This window comes from Osmerus eperlanus, chromosome 10 (assembly GCF_963692335.1).
Source record: "Osmerus eperlanus chromosome 10, fOsmEpe2.1, whole genome shotgun sequence".
In the NCBI taxonomy this organism is placed as follows: Eukaryota; Metazoa; Chordata; class Actinopteri; order Osmeriformes; family Osmeridae; genus Osmerus; species Osmerus eperlanus.
This window is the reverse complement of record NC_085027.1, coordinates 3,927,391-3,942,664: the sequence shown is the minus strand read 5'-3', so window position 1 is coordinate 3,942,664 and position 15,274 is coordinate 3,927,391. Positions and strand designations below refer to the sequence as shown.

At 45.3% G+C, this 15,274-nt stretch overlaps 1 protein-coding gene across 2 annotated transcripts; it reads right to left on the bottom strand.

Annotated features, from left to right (window-relative positions):
* Positions 1-3,456: 3,456 nt before the first annotated feature.
* Positions 3,457-9,002, bottom strand: LOC134027769 (secretory carrier-associated membrane protein 5-like). Of its 2 annotated transcripts, none has more exons than XM_062470852.1 (7): positions 8,562-9,002; positions 8,043-8,095; positions 7,783-7,902; positions 6,391-6,547; positions 6,057-6,158; positions 5,384-5,501; positions 3,457-5,250 (listed from the first exon to the last, which is right to left on the bottom strand). In XM_062470852.1, exons 2-7 carry the CDS (start codon positions 8,047-8,049, stop codon positions 5,035-5,037), a joined length of 720 nt encoding a protein of 239 aa, XP_062326836.1. In that variant the 5' UTR covers positions 8,050-8,095; positions 8,562-9,002; the 3' UTR covers positions 3,457-5,034. The 2 variants fall into 2 exon arrangements, with proteins under 2 accessions (XP_062326836.1, XP_062326835.1); XM_062470851.1 differs by having other exon boundaries at positions 8,638-8,998.
* Between the last annotated feature and the right edge of the window lie 6,272 nt (positions 9,003-15,274).

Below are 15,274 nucleotides of genomic sequence, written 5' to 3'. Positions count from 1 at the left end.
CTGTGAAACATCTGGCCCTGCTTTGGTGTCTGCAGCAAAGATGTATTCTCCCGTACAAGTTGGTCCTCTGACTTTCTCTACTCATCAATTTTAAGGAGTATGCAAATGGATGATTCCCTCTGCATCCCCCGGAGTCCGTCGGGCTGCAACAACAGGCCAATAAATTCTCATTAAGACACCCCCCTCTCCCTCCCTCCCTCCCTTGCAAGACATAAATTGAAGTTGGGATATTCGCGTTGTAGTCCCAGGCAATTGGAACAAATGAGTGGATGTAGCAGAGACGATATAGGCTTCAAGCTTTAATCGGAGTCCCTCAGTCAGTGGCTTGTCTGCAGACGTCACTCCGTTCTGCTCCGTGGGGAGTTGGATGATGAAGTCAACCTCGAAAAGCGACGCGCCCGCGCTGAGCCCTCGCGACTCCGCTTCATGTCTCTCTCCCCCCACTGACAGCCTCATATTTCAGCGGACTCGTTCCTCGGCCTCTCGTGTCACCGTTTCCTCTGCTGTCAATGGGACGACTCCCATCATCAGTTGGGCGATTTCACAGACCAGTGCAGCGGCGCTTCGTGGCCTGTTTTCAGACAACTTGGTGACCCTTCCCTCACAGCTCTCCTGCTCCTCCGAGCTCCGACCTGCTCGTGATGTGCGTGTGAAGATGAGCCTGGGTGAGAATTCTTATACTAGCACATGATGCCAGCTGCTTTTGGAGAGGGCCTGCCTGTGGACTCAGTCTCTACCCAATGTTAATAATTTATCGGGGGATTGTTTCTGTAAAGTTCACTCTGCTCTCCAGGTCTGTCCATCAACCACAAATACCAAGGGGTTAACTGAGGTGCAAGTCAACAGCTTGTTTGTACGGTGCAGCTACACATTGGATCTCATTGTCGGCATCAAACCAGAACACAGTAGGCCAACAATCTGGCAGTCCATCTCCGGCACCACAGGGAAAAACAGCTGTGGACCAATTCTTTTTCCACCGTTCTGGACAAACATGCTGCATCCCTTCGTCCAGAGATGCGAAGTCACGAAGTACAAATAGCCTACTTTGTTACTGTAGGCCTACATAAGTAGATTTTTCTGGTATCAGTAGCCTACTTAACTTCACAATTTCTTTTTCTGACAACTTTTTACTTTCACTCCTTAGTCCTTACATTTTTTACATTTTCAAACCAGGCCTTACTTTAGTTTTAACTATTTGGTGGCATGATCAATATTATTTCTTGTCAATGCGCGCCTTTTTCATTTCCTGGCTATCACGCACAACAGACGTAATCTAGGCCAAGTCTACAAAGCCACCACGGAGCAATAAGGCAGAAGGCAACAAGAAGGACGGCAACGGTATGTATGGATGAGACAAAGGGAGTTAGCATTGTCGACATGACTGAGAATAGAGACATTCTATTCTTGAAATGCGTGTGTCTCACGGCCAATGCGTGAGAGTTGGCAGCCCTGCAGTTACCAGGGTGACACTAAAACAGGTAATAGTAATGGCAACTTTTTTAATTAAGTAGGCTATAGTATGTCAGAGCGCATACTTCTTCACTTTAACTTGAGTGAAAAAGTGTCTCCTAACTTTTACGTAGAGTATTTTTTAATACGAGTATCTGTACCTATACTTGAGTGAAGGATGTGTGTACGTTTGCCATCTCTGCCTTTGTTCCTGTGTGCATTTGTGTGGTGCTTTCCTGTTTAGGTTGGGAGAAAAAGGGAAACCTACAGTCCCTTAACAGGCCTAGTCAGCACAGCCATCAAAGAGCAGGTCCTGGGCCAGATGACCTGTGGCACTGCTTAGTGTAGCCGAAGAGAGATGGAGTTGACGGACAGATATGGTTTAGTCAGGCAAACGCAGACACACACACTGCTCAGTGCTTGGTTTAGCACAAGCCAGGGTATGAACCCAGGGTCCTGTGTGTTTGTGTGTGTGTGTGTGTGTGTGTGTGTGTGTGTGTGTGTGTGTGTGTGGAGGGGGGGGTAACAGGGTGAAGGGGAACACTCTCCCCTGAGTGGTAGCACATAAAGCTCCTCTGTGTTCAGTCAGCTCCAGGTCATACACTGTGGCCTCTGTGTGGACCCTCCCTTCCTCCATCTCTTCATCCTCCATCCCTGCCTCCACTCTCGCCCCTCTCCTGTAGGCTTGACTGATCCACAAGAAGAGATGTTTACTGGATGAGGGAGTCAGCAGTGTTTGCCATGGTAACGGTAATCAAAATACTGAAGGAGGAACACACAGCCAGCCAGGTCAAAAGTTAAAGTCAACACACTTTAGGAACACTGTAGCAGTTGACTAGATTGTAAATAAATAAAATTACTTTTATGCTGCCTTTATGTTTTCAAAGACCCAATTGAAAAGTAGGTACAAGTAGATCACGACCATGATAATATTAAATCGTTTTGGAACATACCATTTATATAACATTGTCTTTATGATTAAATATGGATCAGTATAGCCAACAATGAATACGTGTTTTCATACAGCTGTTATGTTCGTCATACAATTGTTACACTAGTCAATCATTTGAATCTACTGGAAAACTGTCAGTGCTGTTACAGACTTGGCTTTCATTGCATGTCTACAGACAAAATCTGTTTTCATGTTTGCACCAATAAGAGTGCTGGGCGGTTGGCAGGGGATTCTCTGGGTTCCTGTATCGCTGTGTAATTTCATCTGCAGTCCCTCTGAGTGAGTCTGCAGTACCACTCTCCACACTGGGAGAGCTGGACAGCCAGGAAAGGGGGGCATTCACAGATAAATCCATTTAAAGTGCTTTTGAATCTAATCTGCGATGAAGCACCTTCGCCGAGGATGTCGAGGGTGAAATTGTTGCTGGGTTTATTGGAGTTTACCAAGAGTAAAGTTATTAGGCAGACAAGTAAACGCAGCCTGGCCATATCGCCTTCAACGCCCTTCACTATCAGGTCTTTCTTCTAGTTCATGTGCTGTTTTTGTATGTAAGCTAAGGAAATCACCACATAGTGAAAAAGAGGTCCAATACTGCCCCTGGTGGAGGGATGGAAGGAATGCCCTTCCATCTTCTGCTTCTTCGCACTGTACCCATACTGCCCCCTGTAGGACATTATTATCATCACTTCTTACTCTTGATGTTGTCTTTCCATAATTGCATAAATGTATCTGGGTTCCATTTGTTGTGTTTAATGTATTGGAAACAGTTTCCAAATCACATCTTAATGATGGAATGCAACTTCTTGATTAAATCTAAGAATTCGACAAACTAAAGACCTAAACAATGAAAATATAGATGCCAGACAAAGTGACATGCTTGAACGAATGCAGATTAATTATGCAGAAATAGTGAGCATGAACCAAGAACATCGGGAACTACCATGCATCAAGTGTCAAGCGATCGCACACACACTCACGCGCACACACACAAACACACATGCATAAAACAAAACATATTGCCAGTCAGAAAAGAAACAATGATAATGACTCTAGCAGATGCTATAGGATGTGTTTATTGTCCATAAGGGAAATAAATAATTCTGACAAGAAGACGACATTAAAAAAAAAATCTAAAATGATGACATCTAAAAACGAGTGACAAGTTTAACGTCCCTTTTAAAACGTGTAAATCCCAGTATGACATGAGGTTAGACGGATAAGGAGAAAGTTCTCCAGTGGGAGCCAGCAAGGGCCTCCGTGTACTCTGGACTTCCTGGTTAATCCTCCTTACTGACTGTCCACAGACGGCTCAACACAGACCGTTCCTGCAGAATCATTTGCTAATGTAATACTCCACAAGTTACACTGACAAGTGTCCCTTTGATAGCTGCGCTTTCACTCAATGGCTTTCCAACCTATTCCCCACAGAGAACACACCGTTTCCCCTCCAAGAGTTAGGAGAGAAACTGTGATCCCACCAGGGTATTGCTGAAGCTCCAGCCAATTTAGGTTGTTTCTACACCTCCTTGGTACACAGCAAGAGCCAGTGGCACGCATATTGTGCCACAAACCCTCCCCATTTCTCTCCCAGAAGACAGTGGTGTACTTGTGAGGACCACCTGGCCAACCATCTGCCCCGTTGGAGAGATCAGAGTAGGGTGAGATTCGCTGGGGCCCACTCAGATTATGGGTTCCTCCAAGGAGATTAGACAGCGACTGCTACAGAATGAATAGAGTTTGAGTAACAATACAGCCAGGTGTGCATGGATGTAGCATGAATACAAGCCTTCGCCATAGATTGAACAACGAAAAGACAGTACCCCCTTGTGGTCAAATAGCCATATAGCAGGGGACAAGCTGTCTACCACAGACTAGACATCATACACACACAGGTTTAAAAAAAACAACCTTCTATACAAACATTTGAAGGAACTGAAATACATTACATACAATACATACATACATTAAATATATTGCATATGTACAGTATATCTATAAACAATGTACATAATACAGTCAGAATACATAATTTAAAATGTAGATATTTTTAACTGATATATTTTAACAGTACAGACTTTTTGCAAGACACTTCGAACCCCACCACAGTTTGATATCCCAAAAGAATTCAAACGTTAAGTGAATGCTAAAATAATGCTCCCACAATGCAGTTGTATCTTACAGACTCAAACTCAGTCAAGTGCCAAATTAAGGTCAAATTAAGGTCATCATAATAACTGTTCTCTATTCAAGAAAGTTCTTACGCTGCTTTCCTTTTAGTAGATGAAAAGCTTCAAATAAAACTCAACCACACCATAGTTCTCTCTATGGAGACACAACAGTAACCCAAACGTAAAGTTCAGGATCTAACACCAGAAACTGTTTAATACTAAATAGTGATACAACTTTTGGAAGTTTTGAGGATAGTTTTCCAGATAACCCACAAAACAAGCTGCTGAAGTTGTACAGAAAATCTGACCATAGTGTTTGCAAGACATTCACTAAACTGCACGGTGGTGTGGTATAAATGTAATGCCCTAAGGAAACCTTCTGATAGGCCCAGAGCACGTTACCCAGAGGCAGACATCCAAATCCAGATCAAGCCTCGGCATGCCCCTCCCCCTCCCTTTCGGAGGCTACATTTGGTTGTCGTACTGAGGGGTGGAGTACTGCTGGCCCTGGCCCTGGCCCTGGCCCTGGCCCTGGCCCTGGCCCTGCATGGCGCCCTGGGCCGCCCCCATGGCTGCCTGCTGGGCGGCTTCCTGGACGAGGGGGTTCTTCCAGGCCCCTGTGGTCCACTCCTCCTGGGCCTTGCTCATGCTGGCCCCACTGCCGCGATAGAAGTTATGGATCTACAACAAACAGGAGAGAGTGTGGGGTCAGAATCCAGTGAGCATGGTTCTAGGACCCTGAGAGTAGAACCCCAGAGGGGTTCCACCCCATGTCCCGGTGCTGTGGGGCAGCTGTTCTCCTGGGGTGACCTACCCTGGTGAGGGCGATGAAGGACAGAGTGGCCACAGCCGTGAACATGAGCGTGGGCACCAACATGACCAAAGCAATGAAGATGTTGTAGCTGAAGAAAGAGATGGTGGCTAGCCACCCACTGGAACACGAAGAGAGGAAAAAGAATGAGCAGTTGAATTGGCAACTACAAGATAATACAGATGCTAGGCTAATGCTCTCTGGCGATGATTGATGATTATGATGAGGAGCGCTATGGGAATATGACTACAATGATGATGGTGATTATGACAGTGACATAATAATTGTCTACTTCTATATAATGATGCTATGATGAGCAGCTGGGTGTTGAATGACAATAATCTTGGTCGCCTTTTTGCTACGGGTTACCGTAAAACTGCCTCTGTTTTACACCCCATGCAAAAAAAAAAAAAAAATGTCTAAAGGCTGACATTTAGCAAGTTTATGGAAGCTTCTATTAGAATGATTTCCGCCAGTCAGATCAGGTGGAATTTTGTGGGTGCCCTTAGCAGCCTCTCAAATTCTAATGACAGAAGCATCATAAAAGTTATGCTGGGCTATTATCTGCCTGTCACCCTGTAATGAGATAAGGATAGTGTGACCCCATGGGTGGTGTTACTGCTGTGTTTGAGATGAGGTGAGAGAGGCAGGAGATGTCAGGTATATAGGGTCTTACCACACTCCCCAACCAGGGATACCGATGCACTGGATGATGCTGATGCCAACCTGGGCCATGAACACAAAGAAAAACGCCATGAAGGAGAAGGAGCTGTCTGACCTGGGATGGCACAGAATACAAACACAAACATTGACATCAGAGTCCACCCCGTTCCCAGTTTTATCTTACATGTCTTTTAAAACTACAGTGCAGTATATCTTATGGATGGATGGATGGACACAGACACAGACACAGACACAGTCACAGACACAGACACAGACACAGACAGACACAAATAGACAGAAACAGATTGATCGATAGATAAATAGCGATTTTTTGGGAGTTCACCTACTTGAAAGCCTTGTAGATAGACCTGAACCAGCACACGTAGGAGCAGGGCGTGAAGAGGAGGAGCCAGATGATGGACATGCCAAAGTTAGTCACACCCCCACCGCCCATCATCCACACGAAGCAGCCCACAAGATTCACAGCCAGAGTGGCAGTGTTCACTGAAAAGAAAACAACCATTCCACACAAGAGATGTCATACGTAATACTGTCTCATGTAACAGGGCACGGACAGAAGTCCATAGAGCCGGTCAATCAGTGGAAGCACAGTGTGTATTTTCAAAGCAGCTAAACTTGCGGCATGCAGAATCATTTGTTAATTAACAGCCTCTCTCTCTCTCTCCTGCAGGTCCTTGAATGCCCTTTCCGCAGGTGTCCAGGTTTTCATCTGTGGTTTGCTCTGGGTAACGTAACAAATCTACTCCCCACAAGTTCTAATTGGTTCTAATTAGAGCCCTGCTTGAACAGTTTGGCTCTAGCCTTCCTCACAAAACTGCCATAGGCATCCAATCATGTTCAATTACTGGTCTACTGAGGAAACCCAAGGCCCTACACAGGAGCTGTAAACACACCAAAGCTGTTCTAATTCATCATCATTCAGTGATTCAACTGTTTAAATCTCCCTTTGTGAAACAAAGTGGGAGGCAGCTCATGTCATGAATATACATTAACCACAAATTAAACATTGACCTCTTTCCATACATGCAACAGAGAAACTAAGGGATTTCAAGACGGAATTCACACACAGATGGGCAAAACAAATCATGAGACAAATTGAGCAGTTTGGAAAAAACTTGGAAAACAGGCAGTCTGCCATACCTCCATGCCACACACCATGGAGAAACCCAAACATGCAGAAAATCTAAACAGAATACAAGCCATCTTTTAGTGCGCAGGCAGAAGCATAGAGCAAAATACCTGTTTGTTTTTATCGGTTATGAGAATCTGCAGAAAGAGAACATTTAAGTCATTATATGAGACACAGCAACATGGCCGTGGTTTAGCCCAGGGTGACAGATAACCACTCTATCTGGTGTGGCCAGAACATTCTATGTCATCCTCTATATGTTGTGCTGTGGAGAGAAGAGAGGCCCCTGGTTGTGACAAAAATGTCTGTGGCAGGGGAGGGGTTAACTGTCAGCTCCATTGTTCACCACAAAGATCTTATCTAAACAGTAGGCTTCATCAGTGAGGGTGTGTCTGTGTGCGTTTATGCGCGTATGTGTGTATGTTCGTGTGTTTGTGGTTTTGTGTGTGTGTGCATGGTTGTGTGTATGTATGTATGTGTATGTGTTTGTTTGGTGTATGTGTGCGGTGTGTGCACTATACATGCATTGGTACATGTGTACTTATATGTGTATGTGTGTTTGTACGTGTGTGTTTTGAATGGAACTCACAGATCCACAGGTGGTACATCCTCTTACACATGGTGCGATGCTGCTCAGGGATCTCGTCAAAGTCCTGGTAAAAACATGGCCTCAGGGGAATAAATTCCGGTAGCGGAGGGAAGTTATTCTCTGTAACACAATGGTAACTGTCAATAACAGCTTCACAACCCAGCGTCACACATGTTTAGATAATATATAGTCATATTGAAGTAATTGTTACATGAAAGACATACAATTATTGAAAGTTATTTTAAGATAGACGTTTTTACCAGCCATTGGGTTAGAATGTGGATGTTATTTTCGGATAGATTTTGTCTTCAGTCTGTGGAATCGACAGAAGCAGTTAGATATATTAGGACATTGACTACGTGTAGGCCTACAAGGAAGACGAACAAATTGTTAATTTGGACAAATTAATTAGAGGAAAACATCAAACATCTACTCGTGTAGAGGAATAGGGCCGTGAGGTATTTGTACAAGAGCTTATCTCAACGTTGTTACAATCGAGTAGAGGGATTTACAGTAAACAGTGTGGTTGAGGCATCGGCTCAATGGAGGCTCTAGGGTTTTAAGGATCTGGAAATCTTTCCGGTTAGGATGTAAACGGACCGATGATTCAGTGAAAACTAATTTAGGGAAACACCGCAGTGTTGCTTCAGTAGGTTTGTGGCATCAAAGAAATATGGATATCTATTGGGTTACTACAGAACTACTCTCCTGATTTACTGGCATCTGATCACCAACGCTAGAAATAACGGCTTTCCATATGGGAAACGTAATCTGCTTACCTGCTCCACCGTGTCCTACTTTATAATGACCTGTCCCTCGACATGCTATGCTAAAATACAAATATATAACACAAACCTTGATGGTAGAGCGAAACACTTAATTGAATGCCTATCTAAACTGGTATTTCACTTATGTTACAATGCCGTAGAGCAATAAATCCTCAACGTCGCCGTCGTTGTCCTATCACCGACTGCCAATGGGCTGTCACATCGGTCTAGACCAATAGACAAGCCGGCCATAATAGCATCCGTGTTCACAGTCCAATCCCTGTCTTGCTGCCACTTCCTGAGCGGCCGCTCTCCGTGGTGCTGAAATAAATGCCTACACAAGTCGTCGGATTTACAACCAGTGCAACAGAAAAGCCTCTGCGAATTGTAGTTATTGATCAAGATTGTTAAGGGGTTCGACTATTTGTGATTTTTCACGTTGCTGATGTCTACGGGGAACAAAAGCCGCCTTCACTTTTGACTCTTGTCTTCAAATTCAATGCTTCTTGTCGTTCTCCCTCTCATTAGAAATTGTAAATTAATTGCATGTTCAAAGTATGGTCAGCAGATGGCAGTGTTTAATCTGTTGTCTTCTTAACGTGCCTTATTTCAAAGGATTGTGCAGGTTGCAGTGGCATACAGAGCAGCTCTCAGAGAAGTCCTTTATTTTAAAGGCATTTGAGTCACCAATGATAACTAACTTGATGGAAATTAATTCTCATATTGATTTTACTCGCTGTGAAATATATTATGGTTGCTTGCTTTTTCCACAGGTACACCCTTGCACTTTTGAGGTTCATGCTGTTTAATTGTAACAAGCGTCTGCTAAATGCATAAATGTAAATGTATGTAAAAGCTTGCGATCAGGTACTTTTACTGTCTTTTTTTGTGAATGGCCAGCCAACCTGTGTTTTACTCACATTTGGCCTAATTCACCAATATCTTCCTAAGTTATTTCTTAAATTTGTTCTTAAGAAAGTTCCTAAGAGAAATCTACCTTTGATTCATGACGTGTTCTTAAACAGCAGAATTGTTCGCAGGTGTGTTCTTAGAATGATGAATCCCAATATTTCGTAAGTTGAAAGCTCGTGCCCCGTTCCTCCTATTTAGCATCGGTAAACGCCCCGTTAATTCCCATAAAAGGGCATGATATGGCAGGGCCTTGTGCACACTCAGAGAAATGTCAAAACGACGTGGTAAAGACAGTGGAGGCCTCGACAAAAGGCAGAAAAACTTTAATAATTCTGAAGTGGAGGTACAGCTGCAAGAAGTTAGCGACAAACAACACATCATATTTAATAGCGTCAGCTGTGGATACAAATCAGTAAATAAAACCGATGCATGGAATGCAATTACTCATGCAGTGAACGCTGTATCTGGAAAAGTGCGCAGAACTGATGAAGTGAAATGAAATGGTTTAACTTTAATCTGAATTCTGAAGCAAAAAACATATTTCAAAACATAGCCTAGAAGACAGTTGACTGTTACAAAATATCCATGAGGACTGCTCTTGGTAGCCTAAAGCGTCCCAACAGGTACTCGTCACTCTCTGCAAATAAATCGGTATGGTCACGGAAGATGCGTTCCCTCCTCAGGGGACGATCTGCAAAATTTTGTAGCAGCAATAAACACGCCATTGTGTGATGTTGTCTTAGTGTGCGGAATAAGACTACTTTGGTCCTATAAATACCGTGATAAGTCACTTATTATTGGATGGCAAGGTTCCCCGTTAACATAATTGATGTGAATTGAAGGCAAAGCAAGGCTAGTTAATTTAAATAGGCCTACCACAATTCATACACCATGGCAATTCAAAGTGCTTTACAAATGAGCAGAAGTGTAAGTGTAGTGTGTATTTATTAAAACAAACATTTAATTATGCGAAAATAATACAAAATATTAATTGCAAGATTATAAAGGAAACAAAATATTTCATTTTAAATTAGAACGGACGAAAACGGTATAACTACTTATTTTGCGCAAACATGTCAGCTCTCAATTGTGCGTAAGAGTGCTCTTGGGTGTGCGTACATTCGGTTCTTACGTAAGAACAAATCCCAAATAAGAAAACATTGGTGAATGCCAGAATCTTCGTGAAAAAATGCCTACGTGGGGTTTAAGAGCAAATTTGTTCTTAAGAACATTTGGTGAATGAGGCCCATTGTTGGAGCCAGCATGTTTTGTCAATGCAAGTGTTTTTCCCAAAAATCTCCTTTAATGTAGTGTTTATGATAGCCTGTTTGTAATCAAACCTTTCCTCATATTACAAACAAATTCAAATGCATATTTTCCATTGATAATTACAATAAAGAAGAACCACACTTTGACAAACTTGTTTGTAGAATGAGAGCTGCAAAGGATTCTTCCACATGAGTAATATTGACTGCTATGCATCATTGTGTCGACTCATTATCTTTTCTATTACAGAGATAAACTCACATGTTTGACTCAAAACACAAAACAAGCTTTTCTTTCAAGACTTCATCAGTATTCTTCCAGGCACTTAGCTTTGGCTTCTAGGGTGTGAAAACAGAATGAATTATCTGATAGACAATGTCTGTCACAGCTTGTGTCTGGTTGTGTGAGTTAGCTGGTTGTGTGAGTAAGCTTCCCTCCAAATATGTGTGCCAGGGCTGGGTGCCCACTCCAAAACATACAGTGCATCTACAGGAGTTTGTACGAGGACAGATGAGTGCTCTCTATAAAGGCCAATGTGTTTTGATATTTCCACTGCTCTAAACTCTTTAGGCCTTCTGTATTTCATTGCAGAGGGGCTGAAGGTTATCCGGGGAGACAGGGACAATGGTCCCATGTTTATCACATTCAATGACATGTGCTGAGGTTGGCCGTGACTGTTAGCCCTTGGGAAATGTTGTCAGCCTTTATATCCAGCCTGACCCTCACCAGTCCCTACCCCGTCCAATCTGGCCTCCCCTGTGAAACATAAGCCACGTCTAGCTGAAATCACCAACTTGTTTCCCAGGGCTTTCTGTTTGTTTATCTAAGTAAACCCTGTTTAGTGGAAATACAGCTGGAGATACACATGTATTGTTGTTCCTCTGGAGTCAGCAGTAGCCAAAATAGGGATCGTGTGAGGGCTTAGACTGAGGGGCACCACTCTAGACTTTTCTAAATTGAATCAAGGTGAAACCTGAGCATCTATTCAGGCTCACTGTGTGTGTGTGTGTGTCTAAGCACCATTATTGGAGCTTGGAGATCTGTGGTGATTTGTAGATTAAAAAGATAAGAGGATTAACCTTTTACTCCATCCACTGCATGGTAAGTTGCTAAATTGGAATTTGATTTGCACTTGGCTTTTCGTCTGCATAACTCACGAGTCGTAGTAAACTGACTGCTGTTGGCAGACTGTTTGAAATGAGTTTGGCTGAAGGATGCCAAAAGTTGCTTGCTGAGGGGAATGGGAGTTTCCACAATAGAGAAAAAAGGACTGTAGTATCTGTTCTTTGCCATGAGGGGGTACTCTGCCACTCTTATAGGGTTTTGTGAGGGTTTTGTGAAAAGACTGGTCAGTCTGTACTTTGATCTAGCCAATCATCCTGTATATAAGGCCTCTGGAGAGTTGCTGTCAAGGCAGATTTTTGAAAAGTTGCAATGTCTCTGTTCAAGGTACATGGTGTTCTCTCTACCTTTCCCTCTCCCTCCCTCCCTCGCTCTCTTTCTCCCTCTCTCCTCTTTCGGTGTAGCTAACTTCAAAAAATAACACATGCGCAGTACCAACACAAGTCTTTTACTAATGCTTAATTTTATGTGTGCCTGGACACTCAAGGAGCAAAGGCCACTAGCAGCCATAGCTAGCAGCTTGCATGAGCATGTGCATGGCACTTTCTCTTCATAAGTGCCTTCAGACACACAGCGCAGATAAAACACCCACCCACACAATCCTCCAGGAGGGCTCTGGTGTGTGAAAAGCATGCATGAATACTTACAGCCTTACAGACTTACAGTCACTTTAGTGAACCCCACATCCTCTGTTTGTTTACCACTCTAAAGATCCAACATACTGCACAGATAAATACAGAAAAACCAACACATACATACACACAGATTTAAGAGGAGACAGACATTGTGTCAAAAGTCACCGTCAATTTATGATAATCTTATCTCCATGACTGGAGACTTACTGTATTTCAGTGGCAATACTGTGCAATATTTTTGGAAATATTTGATGCGCTTGGCACCAAAGACTCCTGAAATAGCTCCAGTACCTGTGTGTAAAAGCACAAGGACATTATTCCTTCCCCTTGAAGTGTTTATATCTTTTCTGTCAGATTAACAGGACTGGCTGATAATAGCCAGTGCTGAAGTCTTAAATATAGCATGTATTACATTACATTTAGTCATTTAGCAGACGCTCTTATCCAGAGCGACTTACAGTAAGTACAGGGACATTCCCCCCGAGGCAAGTAGGGTGAAGTGCCTTGCCCAAGGACACAACGTCAGTTGCATGACCGGGAATCGAACTGGCAACCTTCGGATTACTAGCCCGATTCCCTCACCGCTCAGCCATCTGACTCCCCCTCCCCCTCTCTGACCTATGCCGAGCATGTCTAACATGCATGCTCCAGCCCTCTCTGATCTCTGCCGAGAGTCACGGCCTCCTCCAGCCCTCTCTGACCTATGCAGAGAGTCACGGCCTCCTCCAGCCCTCTCTGACCTCTGCCGAGAGTCACGGCCTCCTCCAGCCCTCTCTGATCTATGCAGAGAGTCACGGCCTCCTCCAGCCCTCTCTGACCTATGCAGAGAGTCACGGCCTCCTCCAGCCCTCTCTGATCTCTGCCGAGAGTCACGGCCTCCTCCAGCCCTCTCTGATCTATGCCGAGAGTCACGGCCTCCTCCAGCCCTCTCTGATCTCTGCCGAGAGTCACGGCCTCCTCCAGCCCTCTCTGATCTATGCCGAGAGTCACGGCCTCCTCCAGCCCTCTCTGATCTATGCCGAGAGTCACGGCCTCCTCCAGCCCTCTCTGATCTCTGCCGAGAGTCACGGCCTCCTCCAGCCCTCTCTGACCTATGCCGAGAGTCACGGCCTCCTCCAGCCCTCTCTGATCTCTGCCGAGAGTCACGGCCTCCTCCAGCCCTCTCTGATCTATGCCGAGAGTCACGGCCTCCTCCAGCCCTCTCTGATCTCTGCCGAGAGTCACGGCCTCCTCCAGCCCTCTCTGATCTCTGCCGAGAGTCACGGCCTCCTCCAGCCCTCTCTGACCTATGCAGAGAGTCACGGCCTCCTCCAGCCCTCTCTGATCTATGCCGAGAGTCACGGCCTCCTCCAGCCCTCTCTGACCTATGCCGAGAGTCACGGCCTCCTCCAGCCCTCTCTGACCTATGCCGAGAGTCACGGCCTCCTCCAGCCCTCTCTGATCTATGCCGAGAGTCACGGCCTCCTCCAGCCCTCTCTGACCTATGCAGAGAGTCACGGCCTCCTCCAGCCCTCTCTGAGCTCTGCCGAGAGTCACGGCCTCCTCCAGCCCTCTCTGACCTATGCAGAGAGTCACGGCCTCCTCCAGCCCTCTCTGATCTCTGCCGAGAGTCACGGCCTCCTCCAGCCCTCTCTGATCTCTGCCGAGAGTCACGGCCTCCTCCAGCCCTCTCTGATCTCTGCCGAGAGTCACGGCCTCCTCCAGCCCTCTCTGATCTATGCCGAGAGTCACGGCCTCCTCCAGCCCTCTCTGATCTCTGCCGAGAGTCACGGCCTCCTCCAGAACTCTCTGATCTCTGCCGAGAGTCACGGCCTCCTCCAGCCCTCTCTGACCTATGCAGAGAGTCACGGCCTCCTCCAGCGCTCTCTGATCTATGCCGAGAGTCACGGCCTCCTCCAGCCCTCTCTGACCTATGCAGAGAGTCACGGCCTCCTCCAGCGCTCTCTGATCTATGCAGAGAGTCACGGCCTCCTCCAGCCCTCTCTGACCTATGCAGAGAGTCACGGCCTCCTCCAGCCCTCTCTGACCTATGCAGAGACTCACGGCCTCCTCCAGCCCTCTCTGACCTATGCAGAGAGTCACGGCCTCCTCCAGCGCTCTCTGATCTATGCCGAGAGTCACGGCCTCCTCCAGCCCTCTCTGACCTATGCCGAGAGTCCCCGCTGGGCACAGCCCTCCTCCACACCATCAAGCCCCCCTCCATCTATTGCTGCTCATTCTTATTCTTATTTTTATATATATTTTATTTTATATTTAAATTGTTTTATTCTTAGATTGTTTAGTTCTTAGATTGTTTAGTTCTTAGAAATTGTTAAACTTTTGTACTTTTACTTCATTTAAGATTCGTATATGTGTAGTATTTTGCACCTCCCTGCCACAGTAAATTACGTGTTTGTATAACATACATTGCGAATAAACCGAATTCTGATATCTCGCTGAACGCCTGCGAATGTCCATATTTCCCTTTGTACTCCCTCCCTCCTTCCTCTCCTCCCTCCCTCCTTTCTCTCCTCCCTCCTTCCTTCCTCTCCTCCCTCCCTCCTTCCTCTCCTCAATCCCTCCTTCCTCTCCTCTCCTCCCTCCCTCCTTCCTCTCCTCCCTCCCTCCTTCCTCTCCTCCATCCCTCCTTCCTCACCTCCCTCCCTCCTTCCTCTCCTCCCTCCTTCCATCTCTACACACTTGGGTGCGGTGAAACAGCTTCATAACTCTCGTTAAGGAACACGCCTGATTAAATTAGAGAATGCATTCAGGGAAGGGGAGCAGGGCCAAACATCAGTCAGCATTAGGACA